The sequence below is a fragment of the Cyprinodon variegatus genome, unplaced genomic scaffold (assembly GCF_000732505.1).
Source record: "Cyprinodon variegatus isolate N-32 unplaced genomic scaffold, C_variegatus-1.0 Scaffold356, whole genome shotgun sequence".
Taxonomy (NCBI): Eukaryota; Metazoa; Chordata; class Actinopteri; order Cyprinodontiformes; family Cyprinodontidae; genus Cyprinodon; species Cyprinodon variegatus.
Genome location: NW_015150809.1, coordinates 460,425 through 479,964, shown reverse-complemented (window position 1 = coordinate 479,964; position 19,540 = coordinate 460,425). Strand labels below are relative to the sequence as shown.

The window sequence follows — 19,540 nt, the reverse complement described above, 5'->3', positions numbered from 1 at the left end:
TTGTGACAAAGGTTTTGTGGTATGCTGAAGGTTTGATTTTAGTGTTGGTGATCACTACTACGTGAACAGAATGATAGAAAAAATCATTGTGGAAAGTGAATCAGAAAGAAGGAAAATGCTTCTCTTGATGGTTTCCTTTCAATCCAGATAAGGGGATGTTACATACTGATGATGCTTCAACTGATACAGAGTTCGGTCAAATTACAAAGAGGAGGGAAACACCCTGGACAGGTTTCCAATAAATACTGGAAAAAAAGAGACACAAAAAAGGAACATTTAGAGAGACCAGGGCTCAATCCCAAAACCGCTCCCTATGCATATTCTTTAACTATCGAGGGCCACTCTCAATGAAGTCAGAGCTGAGAGAAGCACCTTGGTTGAAGCATAAATGAGAATGGGACGGTCTCTTCCCTCCAACAGAAAAGGAAAACCGTCATTGCTATCCCCCATGTTCATGGCTGTAGCTCTGTCATTGCTATCTCCCATGTTCATGGCTGTAGCTCCGTCCCGGTTGACATAACATTAAAGATTTGCTTTCTTAAGAATAAATTTGTAGAATCAAATAAAACTATTTTTAAGAGGGCCTTTCTTTTTGGAATTGATTACATCTTTTTTCTTTTTTTCTTACGTGGGATTTTCTGTCATGACAAAGTTGCAGCAAACTAGTAGAATTTACATTTGAATGCACGGGTTTCCTCCGCCTCTAGTTTGCCGTTACACATGCTGCCAAATCCTGGCGAGTCTTGCATCAAGACTCGCTATCTATGTTCTGAACGGTCCAGTCTCCCTACCCACTACATGGTTTGGGACGGCCCTTAATGTGGCTGACCCTCTGCAGGAAAGAAGGGTAAATGTTTAGGGGAAGTGTTTAGGGACTGGTTTGGGGTTGAGCCCAATTAACTTGAACTGAGTTTCCAGACAGGGCAGGATCTGAACCCAGGACCTGTTTGCTATAAGACAGCAGTGCAAACAGCTGCACCAAGGTACAACCACAGAAAAAAAAAGAATATTTTAGAAATCTTGTTTTAGCCTCTGTAAGTCAAATATTTAGAGAACCACCTTTTATTCCAGCAATGAGTCATTAGTAATATATCCAGCTTTGAAAACTTCATGTGATTTTTCTGTTATCTTACCCAACATCTTTTAAGCCAGAGCTTTTGTTTTTTCCGTACTCATGCATGCATGGCATTGTACTTTAATGAACTATAAATAAAAAAGGCATTAATCTGATGGCAGGCTTTGAAAGTAAAGCATTAAAACGAAGTAGAGCAAGTTTAAAGTGACCTTAAACGTAATAAATTAATATTTAGGTATGTGTATGTGGCACCTTTTAGTACATATTTAAAGGTGTCAGAATAACAGCTTTCTGATTCAGAGAGGACACGAGACGGAAAGAAAGGAACAGATGGTGTGGGAAATGAGGTGAAGCTTGTGGTCATCCTGTCCAGCAGCCTGGAGAGATGAGCCTCATAAGCTGTTTTTTTGGACTAAAGAGAGCAAATCTAGGAATAAACATGCAAGAGTATACCTGTGGTTTAGGTAAAATGAGTAAAATCGAGTAAAGTTATTCATTTATATACAAAAAAAAACACATTTGGAGGCTACACTCATCTGATATTCAGGAACATTTTATACAGAAAACTATCAGTTGGGATTATTGATGTATATCATTAGATTAGCCAGATAGGAATCTTAACCTAGGAGATATTTGATCATCTCTGTAAAAGAATAATACAATTTTTTGAAAAAGGGTGTTTTTGTGTCAGTGGTTAGATTGATGCTTGCTGCACAGTCACATGGCTGGATTTGGTTTGATTCCCAGCCAAGGTTTTTCAAATATCTCCCTTTTTTTTTCTCTTTCTTTTCTTTTGTCTTGAAACTAAAGCATGAAAAACATATCTGGGTGCTGCAAAAACAGGAAGATGCAATGTTTTTTTTTTTAAACCCTATAATTTACTGCACCAAATTATTAAGAGGCGAGGAAAAAATGTTGGATAAAATACAACAGCTTTGCTTTGGGATTTCAGTGACTCTAAACACTTGAGGCAAGAAAATTGAAAAAAGATAATTGTTTAGGCAGTTAGCATGCCAGAAGTTAGTCATTACTTCTTCTTAATTTTGTTAAGTGGTGCTCCTGAGAGCTTTAGTATGATCTAGTTTAAAGATGCACATTTAACATGAATCACTGAGGCACCTATTAGGCTTTTTTGGCTGAAATTCAGGTATTCTTTGTGTTTTCACTTGCTAAGTTTAATGTTTGATGAATATTAAACTTTTTTTCTAATCATTTTTACAAATAAAGGGAGAAAATAAATGTTCAGACGGCATATTAAAGTACTTATAACCCCTGGAAAATGGACAACACTTTCACCCTCTGCACCAGTCTGTAGAGGAGCTGAGCAGCTCCTTTAGTGAAAGACTTTTACACCCTGTTTGTAGGTCATTCATTCATCCCTGCTTCAACCAGACTTTACAATGCGACACTACAATGGCGATAACTCTTACAATGTATAATGTGCAATTACTATTTGATACCCTGTGCAATAACTATATATATATAAATATAAATACCCATTTAAACACCCTGTGCAACAACCCTGTATAATGATCCTATTAAAAAATAAAAAAAAAATAGCTGTCATATGTGGATGCACTGTATATACTGTACTGTATATATACCATGCACCTTTTTCTTGCTTTGGCACATTGTTCTTCTCCTTTGACTATTTGATCTGATGTAACGAGTAAAGATCAACAAAGTCAATCAATCAGTCAAAATGTTGGCTACAGTGCTTTATTGATGCGTATACATCAAAAGTTGCAAAACAGTTTTTGTGTTTTTGCCTCAAATTCAAACCAATAAAAAGTTATTCTTTAGACTAAAGCTCAGCCTGCCGATCACCAATCTATTCTGATCAAATTGAGGACATTTACGTTTAACACAAGCGGTTGTGTTAAATGATGCCAACAGTTGATGCCAACAAACGCAGATAGCCATACTTTTTGAAGTGTGAAAATTGATCGGGTCTTTGACTAAGCAGTTATGAATGTAGGTTTGTTTTCATCTCACATTGGTGCCGACTCTCTCATATATAAGGACATCTGCTACTGCCTACCTAACACACTAATTGTATTTTTGCATTCGTTAACAGAAACTGCGGTGTCTTGCATCTGTAGAGATGCAACCACCCCCACCATCCTGGTTCTCTATACAGCAAAAAAAAAAAGAGATGTTTTTGTGTGTGTGTATATATCTGCAAGGAGCTTAATGGCTGAGCTTGTGTCAAGCCAATGAAACATGACCATTCATATGGTAATAACCAGGCGAAAAAGAAGACAATAAATCTGTTCACGTCCTCTAAGACCGCGCAAAGGAGCAAGGAGAGGAGAAGCCACAGATCTGGAGGCTTCAGACTAGTTACCAGTCAACAGATTTTGCTCATTTAGGTGCATACTGGAGCTGCTGCATGGTGCCTCTGCCTACTATGTGGGAGATGGAATAAATGGAAATCTTCTGTCTTAGGAAAGCGACCAAAAAACAGGTGATTCCTTAACAGTTATTTTTTTTAGATCTTTTCCCTGAAACAAAATGCATAGCTACTTGTTTTCTATAGATGCCTCAGTACATAATGCAGTTGTGTCATCTTCTGGGAGAAATGAAGTCAAAAGTGACACAAGCTTTTAATGGGGAACCGATTGACTGGCGCTTTCAGATTGTTGTGAAAACTTTTGCTATTTAGTGTCAGCCTCCAGAGCAAACACAGCATCAGAAGAGAAGTAAGGGCCTGAACTATTTCCTGCAGCTCACGACTGATCCTGTAGCTTTCTCCGCTCTGAGAGCTGATGTATAAACATGTTAGTGGATGACTGAAATGTCCCGCGAGTCCTTGAGCTTAGCACTGCAGCTCTAAGGGTGAAGCATACGCTATTCAGCTTCAGTGCTGCTGAGGACTGAATGCTGCGCTCCAGCTTTGAACATATACTCTTATTTCAGGGCAGCGTGTTAACACTGAGGCTCCTGCACAGGTCACGCCTGTCACACAGATGTCTCGCTCCACAAATCACACATGAACACACGCACCAATCCCACATGCTGCACAAAAACACTCAAACAATAGGACAGTCATGTTTTACCATGATATTCTTTACTTTCTGTTATTGATTCCAGTGAGAATGTGAACATGCTGATGCCATAAAGATGTCATTATTTGATTGTGTTTCAGTAGATATTGCTCCTGTGGTGTCTTTAGTTGTGCTGCTGCAGTTCATGGAGAGGAGACACTAGTTTGCACATGGTGAGGTTCTGGCTGAGGGCCAGAATAGCAGCATAGCTCGGTTGCTCTGCAGCTCAGTGCCTTCTGCAAGTCGTCCGTAGAAATGGAGCTGAGATGAACGTGGTTGGAAAGGAGCCAGGCCAATGCGACTCACTTATGCACCAACAGTGTACTGCATTTACATACTGGAGGACACTACTGAACACTTTCTCTATCCGGTTGGTCCAGTTTTCTTTAAAGTTTGAATTTGAACATTTTGAATTATTGACTTTCAAGTATTTGATTTAAAAAAAGACAAATAAAACATTTCTAAGGTGAGTGAAAGGAAGGACACATGTTAACATTGATGAATGAATAAAATTATCAGCAGGAACTTCCATGTTGAGTCACCATTTGCTGGAATTGAAGCTTCGTGTCTTTAGCTGTACAGTATATCAGCTGTGCACATCTAAAGGACTGATTTTTTGTGTGTGAAATATTTCTACGCACAATGGTTAAAAGTCCAGTCAGACGGGATAAACAGTTGTCATGAACATTGTCTTTTAGGTCTTGGCTCTGATGATTGCAAAGTCAGTTATTGATGCAATCTGCTGGGTTTAATTAGATGGAAAATGTTTCATCAATCTGACTGTATGACTTGAATAGTCTCCGTAAAGTGCATTGTGTTGTGAAACTGGATCTAAGTGATTCTTCATAGAATTTAAGTCGGATCTGAGGAACTTTTTTCTTTGTTTCCAGCTTTTTATTGTCATTTCACTGTCACAAGTACAGCGCAACAAAATTCACTCTCTGCATTTAACTCCTCCCCTTGGGGAGCAGTGGGCTGCCATTTGCGATGCCTTTGGAGCGTTGTGGGTTTTAAACTCACAAACTCAGGATTCCAAGCTCTATGCCCTAATCACTAGGCCCCCAAATTTCTGTCACCTGTAGGAAATTTGATGCACGTTTTATCATTGTGGCTCTGGCTATAGCTTTAGCAACTCAATCCTGGTGAAAGCCCTAAAATGTTTTCTTTAGTATTTACCCTCGTCCATCTTATTGCCAACTCTGATTAGCTTTCTTATCCAAGAAGAACCACCCCAAACTGCTGCCAAAAAGTTTAACCCATCCAGCATTTTCCTTCCCCCTCAAAACTTTACCTTTTTTTTCTTCTGTTGTTCCCTTTACCTCAGTAAAAATATATAAAGATTTGAGATTGTTAAATGAGAAAAGGTTAAAGTTCTGTAATCAGGGAATAATAAGATGTTCCTCCTGTTACCTTGACTCCTCCAAGCATTTAATATGTTATGCACTTGGTGCTGTGTGGTCGTGCTTCTTTGTCTCTTTCAGTGCTGATGTCAGCAGCTTGTGTGTTTCTCTGATGCCAATGCATATAGTAATGGTGTTGATTTGAGACTGTTAATTATGGCTGCCCCTCTTGTCTACTCCCAGAAACAGTGCACAGCTGCAGGCTCCCCAGTGTAAAGCAGCGCTGCATCTAATGTCTTATTATTCACGCTGTCTGTCTGCTCACCAGCCATACTGAGCCTGAGGGGTGGAGGGGGGGATTTTGAGTGTGTACATGTGTTCTTATGTGATGAGTTCTTGGAGGGGGCTTACGTACTGACAAAGTGTAATGGAGGGTTAGTTCACTCTCCTAATTGGTTGGCAATACTTAATTAAAAGTGATGCAATGCTGTGATTGGAGCTGTTGATGGATGGAAGCTGAGGGGGTGCTTTAGGATCAGAGTTATCAGATAATGTGTGTGCGTGTGTTTTTGGTGTGTGTTAGCAGCACGTGCGTCTATTGAGAGGAGGAGGAAGTCATTACCTTTTAATCATGTCCTTCGTTGTTCCTCCCTCATCTCTCTTTTTCTCCTCATTTCTTCCTTTTGTGCCTGAAATTCTCCCAGTTAGGTCCACCTCCTGACGTTTCTCCAGCTGGCTCCCAGTTCCAGTCTCCCCATCAGCTTTAATCAACCCCTCTTTTCTGCAACGCTTACCCTTCATCTTCCTGCTTTTTCACACTAAATGATCCATCATTGCATTTATATTATCTGCCATTCTGTTTGACTTTGCAATAACATATTTCTCATAGCCTTGAGGTTACAAGATTTATTTTTCCCATTTTGAAAATCGCCACACTGCTTTGTGAAGCAGAGCGCTACATTCAGTATTTGATCAAAAAGCATTTGGCCTTGTATCAAGTACGCCGTTGCTATAAACCACAGTGTATTATGTTGGAAGTGAATGAAACGTTGGTGTTTGGACATTTTTTAGCTCTGAAACTTAATTCAAGGCTCTTATTTTAACTGAACTCTAAATGACTGAGTCCAAACCTTATTAACACATAGACCTATAAATTCTCTGTTAGATCCAAAATGTAATATAAATACATAATAAATTTAGCTTTTTTGTTTATCCTGTCCTGTGTTCTGTACACTAATACTCTAAGTACAGTGAAGAATAAAGCTATTTATTCCGCCATAAAATAACAGTGTATCATTTTAAACTAAAGTTTAATTTTTATCTAGAGACATAAGCTGAACTAAAATAGATTAATTAGAGCTGTAGAACAGGCATTGCTGCTTAGCGCAGCTGTTTCTTGTAGGTTTGCACTTATCTCTGGGGGGATTTGGTCCCCTTCTTTCTGCAGAACCTCTTTAGCTTTTATTTGGAGGTATTTTGTGTTATTCTTTGACTCCATGCAATTCTTCTCTTGCAACTGTTTATTTGTCTTGGTGTATTTTAGTTATTTTCAGCCCTAAGGAGGCATTAAAGGCCAGGGGAACCAAAGCATTTAAATGTTCACAGGTCAGCTTAAGGCAGGTCTGTACGCATGTTTGGACCAGGAAGCTGCAGGGTTTTAATTCATCATATCTTAGGACCTGATATTCTAAGATTCGAAATAAGAGGCGCTAATTACAAATACAATTCATTTTTTTTTTTTTTTGTATGTGCAAATACTGCAGCCACGTTGGAGTTTCTGATTTGGAAAATCGCTTTACACGTGTTAAATGTTTACATTTGCTTATGCTTGACCCACCATTTAAGCGGTTTGGTCTTTAGAATATGTTCTGTATATAGACCAAGATACACATGGAAAAAAAAAAAAAAAGTTTGCATACACTGACTGTTTAATTGCAAACGTAAAGTTGTGGCGCATTGTTTGGTCTGTTGTACCTTTTTTTTTTTAGATGTTTGCTTTAGGGGTGCCATATCTGCATTACAATCCATTTTTTTTCCAAGTTCACTTGTAATTGTCTTATAGTGTTATGCATGATAAATAAAGCCAAAAATATAAGCATTTTACTAAACCATTTAGTCTACAGGTGCCAGAATGTTTCCATAAATGACTGAAAATAAATATTTCCAAACCGTAAGCTGGAGAGCCAACTGTGCAGATTAAACACAGGCAAAGCCTTGGCGGGTGTTTTTGGATGCCTGAACATACCTGAGGCAATGTGGCCAAAGTCAGCAGAACAGCAAAGAGTGTGGGCGCCATGTTGACAGCCCCAATGACACGTCTGGTCCATCACCCTCCAAAAAGCTGCTCTTCAGCAATTTACAGGCAGCAGTTTGGACTCAACAAAGTGTCCTGTGTAGTTCAGACATCCCCTCTAACATGCTATTAGGACAGGCGGTTTAACACGCCCTTAAATGCAACACTTCCTCTCAAAGCATAACTTTTTCAATAAAAACATGAACACATGCATAGTTCTTTTTTTTTTTACTTATTCTGTTTTAACAGAGACGTACCCCCCCCCATTCACTTCTATATAGGCTTGATATAACTTTAAGGACATAGACAAAATATTTTTTTTATATTTCATTGCTTTAAAGTAGATATGCATAATAAACCAATCAAATTTGCAATTTCATCACAAATTTTATGAAATCATGCAGCTGTGCACTCGTTCCACTTTTAACCAATTAAACACTTTAGGGTTTAAATCTTTAAATTTGTGCATGTTTTATTTGGGTGGAAGTATTAAGGTTTTAAAACTGTGGAGGGAGATAAAGATTAGGTTGATTACAAAAAGGGTTTCCAGCCTCAACAACTCGGAGCCCATAAGAGAGAAAGTCTAAAACTACCATCAGAGACATGCCAAAGGCTGGTTAGGAATTATGGAAGAAATTAATAATGGGCATTTTAGAAAAATTATCTTCAACATGTGTTTTTTTCAAACTGAAATAAAAACACATGATTTGTTTCACAATAATTATACATCTTGTACTTTTGTTATCATCATTTGGGAGGTATCTTTGTATTTTCCAGAGAAAACATGGATGAAAATATATCTTTAACTGTTAAGGTGTGAATAATTTTCATTCTTACTATCTTTTTACCATCCTCTCATCGTTGTATGCACATGCTTGGCTGATATCCACAAAAAATGTATTGTCTGTTATATATTGACTGTTATTACTTATTTACAATATTGAACTCAAGGACTTTGCAAAGAATTTTCCTCATGAACCATCTCAGTGAAGCTGGTTAGCCCAGCAGTGAAAGGTCTAAATAATCAGACAGGAGGCTCTTTTCTCTCATCCTGCTTCCAGAAATGTTTGGCTATATTCATTAAAAGTTCCACTGCGAACATTAATTACCTTAATCATATGCAGATATACTCACTAAAGTGTCTGCCACAGGGCAAGTAGGTGGCTCTGAAATGAAATACAGATGATGCTACTCAGACACAGCAGACATCTATCCCTATTCCAGACATCGGAGGAGGCTGAGGAAACCCACGGGACTCCTGGGGTACTCCATCTCAAGCCACTCTAAATACAGGGAGGATTTTCCTCAGCATCAAAGGTAGCCTAATCTCACCCCTCAGTCGCTTCCTTTGGCTGGATTTCTTTCTCCCACCGCACTTTTCAGGGATTGCTGGAGACTTACAACCTTGAACTTAAAGTTACGAAGCTCCTCTTTTACTTGATAGTTCTGTTCATTTCTTTATTATCCAGCTTTGATTTTTGTTGCGCTGCTTTTGAACAAGCTGTCTTCGTGCTTTGTAACGTGATTGTGAGAACGTGTCCTAACAAGCTAATGGAGGCGTTTCACAGTTGTTGTACAGTTTAGGTGCTGTGTGGGATCGGTATGTGGGAAAGGTGGGGGGCAGGGGTCTGCTTTGACACCCTAATCCTGCAGCCAAGCTTGGCTTTGTGGAGACCTTCGCTGGGAGGGGAGTGAACAAGGGATGGATGGAAATGGTGAACAGAGAGAGAGAGAGAGAGAGAGAGAGGGGTGGGGGTTGAATGTAGAGGGGGTGCTGCAAAGTGAGGGTTAAAGAGAGGGAGGAGAGGGAAAGGACGATAGGATGAGGGAGATGGGGTTCGTTCATTCTCCTTCTTTGACTTTGAAAGGAAACAAAGAGTGATTTATGACAGCCAAATTTGTTAGACTGCTCTTGCAGGTTAGCCTTAGCTGACCTGACGGCCTCTTCTTCTGAACCCTTTCTCCATCACTGCTCTGTTTGCAGAGGACTACTTAAATCCGCTCTGGCTTCTGTGAGTGACTCTACTTGTCTTTACTGTATTCTTCACAGTATTTATGTTCCTTGACAGATTAAACTGCTTTCCCTTTGGTGGGGTGCTTCTCTATACTCCTTTTCCTTTTTTCTATTCAGATGAGAATGTCCAGACATAACCAGATGAGGTCCAGTCAGAAAAATACTTTGCATCCTAAAATAAGATGATGTTGTTTCCTGATATTCCTGTGAATATGTGCTTAATAGTCCAAATATTTAAATGACAGTAACATGTAAAGCCTAAGCCAAATTTGCAGGAGGGCTAATGCTGACAGACAGCTGGTCACATCTGCTTTTCTGCTGCAATTAATGCACAAGCCCAGAGAGTAGTCCCCCCCCCGCCTAAATATTTAGTTGTGGTTTTCTGTGTCTGAAGGGCAGACAGTTTGATTGCTGGCTCAGCACCGGAGTTGGCACGTTTATGGGTCAGACTGGCACTGGATCTGACATTGTGGAAAGGGTGGAGCCATCTTTCTGGCTCGTGGTCACTCAAGAAGAGGGGGTTAGAGTCTGCTGCAGACAGGAATATTTTTTTCAGAGGTTTAAGGATTTCTGGAGCTGTTGTTTGCAGAAGAGACACCAATTTATTAACAAAATTAACACCACTTTTCTTTATGAAATTATTTATGTTTTGTAATGTAATGAAGAACCATTCATGATGATTTTGGTTTTATTTTTATTTTCCATGTTCTTTCTATGGTTCAGTTTCCATGAAGTGGGGTCAAGGGCAAAGATTACCTACATAGTTAAATACCCTAAAGCTAAATAATTGTAGCAGCACACATACTGAGAATTTGATGATACAGGAAAAAAAAGGCTAGAAAGCTAAAAATTTGCTACAGGTCTTTCTAAATAAAACAGGAAGCTGTACAAAATGCAAAGAAATATCCAAGAACATTGTAAACTCAACCAAATTAACAAAGAGAAAATAGCCACACCCACATTTAACCAAACGTGACATCAGTTTATGGCAATTTAAGAAGCTATTTTTTAAATGTATATCACTTACATTCTTCTCTAGCATCCTAGAGAAGTAACTCATGTGTTTATTGAAGCTAGCATTAATGGAAACTAAGTCCTTATGTTTATTTCTTGGAGACCGTAGGTGCTGCCGACATTTTAAGATCCATAATGTTCCATGTTAGACTGGAGTTGAAGGCTCAGAAGGATAACACTTATTTTTTATTCTCTCTTTAGCCTTCTTGTTATCTGCTAAAAGTCTTGCTCTCTTTTGCTGCCTGTTCCTTTTATCATAAAAAAACAGTCTTATAACATAAGAGTACATCTTCAGACCTCATTAGCCACACAGACAGAGAGTAAAAACAGCTAAGTTGGACTCTTATCTTTCTTTATTTAGTAGCAGTATCTGCTTCAGAGTAAAGTTGTTAGTAATACCTGATAATGCTTCCAGTAGGTGCATTTCTGATCATAGGTAGATTCATGACATTCAGTGTTTTTATTTCCAGATTACATTAATAATAAAACACTTGGAAATAGTAATAAAAATCCATTCAACTCCTTTTTAACATTTTGAATTCACTCAATATGAGAGTTTTGGTCTGGTATTACGACCTTGATCTGTTGCTGCCAATCAGATATGCACACAAAGCTTCACACACTTTTAAATGTACTTCCTCTTTTGTAATCGGTCATAACGGTGACAGGATGTAAACAGATTCAGAGCTTTAGATGCCTTGGCTGCAGAGCTGCTGCTTCTAGTTTCTGCCACTGATGATAGTAGGCTGTATTTGTGGTGCTAATGGAGGAAGGGGGGACAATGTGTACTCTGTTTTAGCTTAAAGTATGTTTTATAGTCTCTATATTTCAGTAATGCGTTTGTTCTGCCTTGTAGAGGACTCTGCGCTGTTTCAGCATCTATCCTATGTGTCTGATTGGAGATCCCACTTTAGTATTATTACATAATGGACGTCTCTGAAAGAGCAGCTCCTGTCAGTAAACCAGAAGACAGAGAGTCTCAACAGGGATCAGTCAGAGTCAATAACCCACAGCAAAAGACAAAGGTATCAAGTGCTCTAACAAGATTATCTTCATGCTCAGTAGATGATATTCAGACTGAATAATGCAGAGTTTATGGTTAAATAAAATAACTGGCTGGATTTTTGCTTTCACTCCAGATGAAGGGGATAGAAGTGAGTCTGCTTAGAAGACTGAAGGTGATTGAAAGAAAGAAAGAAAAAAAGTATCTGGAGGTCAGGGGATGATGTGTTTTGCTTTAAGCATTTCCAATATTTTTTACTGTAGGATTTATAGACTTTTCTGTACATGACTAAGGGCAAAGCTGCAAAGCTGTGCTCTATTTATCTTTCCATCTGTGTCCTCCCTACCACTTCCAGTACCCTCCCCACCCAACCCTGTAATTCCCCAATCAGCAGGGCACATATTGACCTTTGGGTCCTCCAGCTTCCCTCTTCTGGTGGTACTTAAACCTCAAAGAGAAAGAGGAAAAACGTTTAGTCAGTAAATAACGCATTGATGCACACCATTTATGGGCAAACTGTTTTACATGAATGTGCAGTTTTCCAATTGAAATGTTGGAACCCTTTACTCTAAGGTTTAGATAATGTCCATACTAAGATAGACATTTTGGAAAATGTGTCTTTACCAAATTGATGAAAACAAAGTTTTTAGTTTTGAAGTCCCAGATTTTTAAAATCCTATTGTTTAAAATATGATTAATGGTTTAACCTTATTGTCTACTCATAAGTTTCATCATTCCAGGCTTTATTCTGCAGTCTAGTGGCAGAGGATGAACCTCTCCTGCTCAGACTGCAGCTGAGAGTGACTAGTGGGTGAGGACTGGGAGAAAGAGTGAGAAAAATTGGCTCTTTCCCATTAGGACCAACTCAGCCTTTTGGTACAGCTCGACTCATTTTCTAGACTTTCGGTTACTTGCGACCAGCATTATTTCTGGTTCTAACTGTACTAATTTGTGTGAAAAACACAACATCAGAACACTACTTGTTACTAATATTATAATAAATACTAAAATAACTAATGTCTTCAACTGTTTGCGCAGATGTTCCCAGTCTCCCCTACTTAATTGTAACATTAAAACCCCCCATAGGAGAGTAGAGTTAACATGAACCCAAACAAGGCAAATAGAGTTTGTAACAGTGGAAAAGGACCTCAGGTTCTCTCGCACCAAAAATCTCCACAAGTCCTCACAGACAATAAACAACATTGCTCAGTTTTACAGCAGCTAAGGCTTTTATTATTATTATTATTATTATTATTATTATAGAGGTAAAAAAGAAGCCAAGATAAATCCTAAGTTGTCAAATTAGTAACACTGGATTGCCATGATACATCTGACAAACAGTATTTATTACAACCCTTTGTCTTGTGGAAACAGGGAAACAATAGCTGTTGGGAAGACAATAGTTAGGTGTGATTTTTATATAATGTTCAAGTCTATGATATTTTCAGACAAAGCTGCTTGTTGTCGGATCAAAAGCCTAGTTTTACTGAGACGTAACTCTGTGGATCGGTGTGTTCTCCATGGGGCCCGGCCTCACAGGCCGAAGGCCAGAATTTGGAGCTGTCGCAGAGAATAGTGGGCCTCTATTGTATGTTTGTCAAACTGGTTGGCTGCTGTGGGGTGTGCAAACAGACACGCTGGCACACACACAGACATCCACTGATCACACACGCGCACACAAACAGGGAATTTATCACCAGAACGAGTCAGTGTCAGGTCAGCCGGCTTAGTCTGCGGACAGCATTGTATTGTTGCTGGCCTCCATCGCTCTTGGGCATTTAACAGTGCAGGCATTCAGTTGTTACTGGTGACTCAGGACTAGTAGGCAGCACTGTAAACAACACCTGCCTTCACATTTTTATACGTTTGTGCCCAATCGGCTTAGAGGCCAGAGAACAAGAGTAACGGCCCCATTTGTTATAAGTAGGATTGTAGATTCGTTTAGAGTGCCTTGCAAAGGATTTAATGTTGCTAGAACTGCTTCACAATTTGTTGTATCACAACTGAAACCTTTTTGCTCCCCTCAATTAAATTGAATGTGATAGACCAACACTAAGTAGTGCATGTTATGATAAAGAAAGTCTACATAAGAACTGGATAAGGACAAAAATTGTAAGCTATAAAAGACTTGGTGGGAGTTCAAAGTAGCACATTCAGCCATTCTTTGAAAGGTTTCAAATCAAAGGATATTTTATGTGTCCGAATGGCCTAGACCTAAATCAAGTTAAATATGTGGTAAAACTTTTAGTCTTGATTATTATCTGTTTTGTGATAAATTATAGAGAAATAATTATTGGTGATTAACCAGAACCTGGATCTGGTGCCCTGTGGTGCCAGTCTAACCAGCTTGAAGCATGATCCTGAGGCCGTTATGCACATTAAAACACTCAGAGCACCAAGCCACAGCCAAGCTAATGACTCATCTCTCTCTGCCCCCCTCCCTGTCTCTATCTTTTCTCTCTCTCTGTCTGTTGCTGTGCGTACAGGAGACATCACTCAGAAGGGCTATGAGAAAAAAAGAAGCAAGCTGCTGGCGCCTTACATCCCACAGATACAAGGTAAGCCTTACCATCCTGCTGGATAGATGCTGTCTAGAGAAGGCGGGACTTAATTCTGACTGAATGTATGATAACAAGTGGGATACAGAGACCAATTGAAATCGGAATAAACAAACTTTTTCCATATATTTAACTTTTTTAAACATTTTAGAAATAGTACAAATAATTAAACCCAAGACAACTGTTAAAATATACTAAACTGACTCAAATTTCATATATCAATAGATGCTAATGAAGTGGTTGAATTATTTTTTTTATGATTTACACATTTATGCTTTGCCAATGTGTGCCTGCAAGCCTGACACTGAACTTCAGGTTGAACAGTCTTAAATATCTAAATTTTTTCCCCTTCATTACTGGGATTGCATTGTTTCACATTAAGTATAAACTTTGAAAAAAGAAGGCTGTGCAATTTATTAAGATTTTAATTGCTGATTTGGTGATTGGGGCATCAATAATATCAAGGACTGCTTTGATTACACCGTTGGTGATAAGTTAAAGTTGACCACATTGGCATGGAATACATTTTAAGGCAGTGATTCTAGTAGGTTGGAAAAGCCACAAACTTCCTTTTGCCATCAGAGAGCTTTATACTTGAAATTCGATGATTTTTCAATTGTTAGAACTCATGTGAACTAGTTGGCTTTTAAGCATAGTCAACTGACTTTCAATGATATTGAGGTAAGGACCATTCCAGCAGCTCAACAATGGCCTGCTTTATCCATCCAGTAAACCAGTAAAGCAATGATTTCATTGTTGGAACACAAATCTACTTTAATCCAGTGTTTCTGCATCTTGATGATCTAAAGTGAAGTTAAGAAATTTAAATGTATGTTATTTTTTTATTATATCTACTTCTTGCAGTGAACCACTATAGCTGACATCAAATCAGAGTATTAGTGTGATGCTAGCACTACTACCTTTGTCAGTCGTTAGTTTTCTTATGTCTTAAAAGCTCACCTTGACCCCTCTAAAGATATGTTTTGTTGGTGAGTTTTCTCTCTGTCTTCACTGAGCATAAAACCATTTTTTAGAACACAATTAGATGTACATTTTATTGGATTTGCTGGTTTTGATTCTTTGGGCAGTGGTTCGTTGTTTACAAAAGCTTCTAGTGGGCACAAGTGGTTCCTCTGGGAAGAGACTTTGCAGCAGGTTCTGCAACAGCTTTTCCCCGTTGTCATCAGACTGTTGAAATTTTGAACTCTAAACTGGACTCTACATTATTTTGTACTACCAACGTGCTGAATGTCTACTGCATTTTGCAACATATTTAAGCCTTAAAAACGGTAATTTTCATTTTTCTGTTTCACTCTTTTAAGCTGCTCATTTCGCTGTTGCAAGCTTTGGGCAATGAAATTTTGTTTTGTAAATCTCTGCATATAAAATGACAATAAAGTTTGTCTAAGTCTTCCTTTTATTTCACAGTGATCTAAACATCACATCAGAATTTATTTTAAATAGACAAATTAGGGTTCTAATATTGCCTCCACAATGCATTAATTTATATTGAAAATTGTTTCTTAAAAAATCAAGTGTGTAGCAGGAAGCTACCCAGTTTATTTAAATGTAAATATTTTTACTCTAGATGTTTAAATTATAACTGTTAGCTTATAACTGATAGCTAACAAAAGATTGAACTTTAATCTGCAGCTCACTAAAGAAAAATTAACCATTATCACGAGGAGATTATGCCTATAATTGAACAGTATATGTAGAATTCGGACCTTGTATAGATAACATAATTTATGCGTTTGTTTACATTTTTACTCTGAAAGTTAAAATATTCGAATAGATCATTCAAAAACCAGAGCTAGGAGTTTATTTTTTTTGTTTGTATTTCATTATATCAGTGCTTCAGTACACACTACTGCTACGCTTATACAGTACATATTTGGCATGTTTGATGAACATGTATTGTTTTAGATGAACACACCTTAGATTAGATGGTTAAGGAGGTTATGGAGACCTTCTAGGCTTATAGGCTTAAAAAGAGGACATCATACCTGAACTTAGTGTTAGGTAGAGAATATTTTTCTATCATTTGCTGATTTCATATTTTGATGTGCTTAAGAGGAGGTCACTATCAAAGTTAACATTTATTAAAAGAAATATCATCATTCAAATATCAAATATCATCATTCTGTAAATGATGATTTCCAGCAGAATGCTTAGAGAAGTTAAATGGATCTTACATTGAATATCTGATTAAAGCCACAGTCAGTATGATAAATATGCACATTTGCATGTCAGTGAAGGGTATTTTCATCCTCACAGCTGGAAGCTGTGGGTCCTTGTAGATTCTGCCAGTGTCTGAAGTGAATCCCAGAGAAATTGCTGCTGCTTTATCCACTATCTGCTCCCTGTAGTTAACAGTTTGGCCAGCTCCCACAGGTGTTAGTGGAAGCCAGTTTACTGTGGGCTTCTCCTCTGGAATTAGCAGAACGGTTATTTAGCTTGGAGCGACCATTTCCCTCATTCTGCCAATCCATTACTTATTTTTGTTCTTCTCTGGTTCTTCGTTTAAATCCCTCAGTTGGTATCAGATACCCTAAAACATCCATTACATTTGTGATTTCATTAAAAAAACTCATTCAGCACAAATATTCCAGTCAAACTGTGAGTGCGGTGTTGCTTACAAAAGTAATTTGTATTGACTAATTATATTGGCAGCTAAATGCTGCCAATATAATTAGTCAATAGATCTGAAAACCACATAAAACTTTGATAATCACTTTAATAATCACAAAAAACCATTTTCAAAAATCTGGAAATCATGGAATAAGGTGAGCCTGCAATGTTGGCATCTGCCTATAAACATTACTTCAAGAACCCAACAGTGTCCAGGCCCTGCCTGTTGTCCAATGACTGCCTGCCACAACTCAAAGCATAAAAAAATATGCATTTTTAAACAATAGATGGAATGACCATTTAAAATTTGCTTTTTGCTTTAATGATCTGAATTTGAATGCATAGTTAAGTGGTTAAACAGAGTGGTTATAAGGAAAATAATTTAGCTTTAGATGAAGAGATGCTGCTTTCTAAACTTTGCATATTTTTATAGATTATTCTTTATGTTATACCAGATGGGGTTTTGAATGAGTAAGACTTTTAGAATACAGGGTGTAGCTTTTGTTTGGACGACATTTTCAGCTGACCTCATTAACACACCGCAGGACCTTCCTGTTCTTCCCCATGCAGCTGGGGCAGTTAGTCAGGATGCTCTCTTGTTGCTCACAAATAAAAGCTCAGCAGCAGGTGATGCAGGTAGTGTGCTGTGCATACATTCTCTTCCGGGGGAAGTTGAGCATCTGTTGCTCCTGTCCCAGCAACAAGAGACATAAACACAGATTTGTGGACTATATCTGTAGAGAGGTAATAATTTATTGAATAAATGAAATATATGTCAGGCTGAATCTCTGGCTTTTATGTTGAGTCATTTTTTCATATTTTGTAAGGACTCAATTAGAAATTTTTCAAGGATGTTTCTAGTGTATAGAAGGAGAGCTGTTTTCACTATTGTTTGATAGAAAAGACCACATAGATCTACTTTTTTCAGAGCATTTGAAAAAGAAGCTGTAGCATCATACACCAGGCAGTCTTTAAAATGTACTGTAACTACAGGGGGAGGGTTTGCATCTCGCCATATTGGTTAAATAAAGCCTATAAATGAAGGACAGTCTTCCCAAAGAAAAGATGGAGGAGGTTCATCATGCTGTGAGACTGTACTGCTATTGCACATAATTAACAGTTGGAAAGAAACTTTAAAAGGAGACATTTGGCACTCTGGTCAGTCACAAAGAAAGGAGAACATAAAATCTTTTTTCTTTTCTGTAACAAATGTGGAGACTAATTTATGTTTGTCTTAGAGGACGTTTTTAATTCTGCTCCTGCTGCTCATAGAAGTCAATAACTGAAGAAACTACTATGAATAAAGCTTCATTATCTATTTGTTTATAGAGAAATAAACCTTGATGGCATATTTTCCCCTAATGACTGGATAAATCTCAAGCATGTCATTTTACCGATAGCTACCAATCCTAGTGTTAGGATAGGATATCATCAATATATTTAATGAATACAGCTATTTGCTCAGTTTATGTCATAAATCAGTCATATTTGTTATGTAGGAAAAGATACACAGCCATGCATCACCCTGACGCACACAGCAACCAAGTGCTGGCTTTAGACAGGTGATATAAATTCATCAGGGTGCGCTTCGAACCAATAAAGAGAACTGTTGTGACCGGGCAAGTCTGTGATTGGCTGAATGTTGTGTATCTGGGTGGCGTGTTCTGCCCAGCAACCGGGTCTGCTGTCCTGCCTCGCTTTAAAGACCTGTTTTCCTCCGGGAGCTCCTGGGAGAATGACGTGTCACCGGATTGTCAGAGGGACGAAGGAAACTGGCTGATATGAATGTGTGAAGGCATGCACTGCATGGCAAACACAAAAATATTCATCCATAAATATTTCATTTTCTTTTATTCAGTTTAGTATCTGACATGATTAATGCTTGTTTGCAGAAATCAGAGATTTGGTAGCTTGAATTGAATTATGCAAATGTTGCTGGAAACAGTTGTTTTTCTGCTGCTGCACTTTTCAGGAGTTGCTGACTGTGTAGGACTCATTGATCCTCGCTAAGCTACCCCTGAAAACCCTGACTGTTAGATTGCTGGGCTGGAATGATGGGTGACTGATAGGCCAGCCAGGTAGATACAACAGCAAGCTGCCCAATGCTAATGGGGCTTAGTTTGTACACTTAAAGGAAGAGCAACTTTTCGCTGTAAATGTGTTACAAAAATGAATCCGACAATAAAGAAAGAGGTGGTAAAGCTGTGAGGAAGTTAAAAGGAGTGTTAGGTTATAGAAGCAACATCCCAGGATGTGAGGATCTGACAGAGAACAGTTTGATCCATGATCTGAAAATGGAAAGAGTATGGAACAACTGAAAACCTACCAAGAAATGTCAGAGAGAAGCATCCTGTGCAAGACGCTAATTAGTAAATCATTTATGACCCCAACTTTTTGACACTAATGATGTCTAATCATTTCTCTTCACTTACATCTGTGAAATTTGCATTTGCTTCATTGGAAGACAGAAGCAGCTGTAAAGCTGTAAAAAATACTGGTTAAATTAAAGTCAACGCGCTCTCATTTCTTAGTTGCTAAAGTATTAGAGGATTACAATAATCTTGT

The 19,540-nt window shown here is 38.3% G+C and overlaps 1 protein-coding gene across 12 annotated transcripts in view; it reads left to right on the top strand.

The window, feature by feature from the left end:
• The window catches only part of dip2a (disco interacting protein 2 homolog A), a 101,899-nt gene that overhangs the window by 42,225 nt on the left and 40,134 nt on the right, over nucleotides 1-19,540 (top strand). For 10 of the 12 annotated variants that reach the window (XM_015386093.1, XM_015386092.1, XM_015386095.1 and 7 more), the window contains exon 2: nucleotides 14,273-14,344. In XM_015386093.1, the coding sequence (XP_015241579.1) occupies nucleotides 14,273-14,344 (72 nt within the window). Of the gene's footprint in view, nucleotides 1-3,374; nucleotides 3,543-9,562; nucleotides 9,768-14,272; nucleotides 14,345-19,540 lie in introns of those variants that run through there. The other 2 variants (XM_015386102.1, XM_015386103.1) reach the window with 2 other exon arrangements.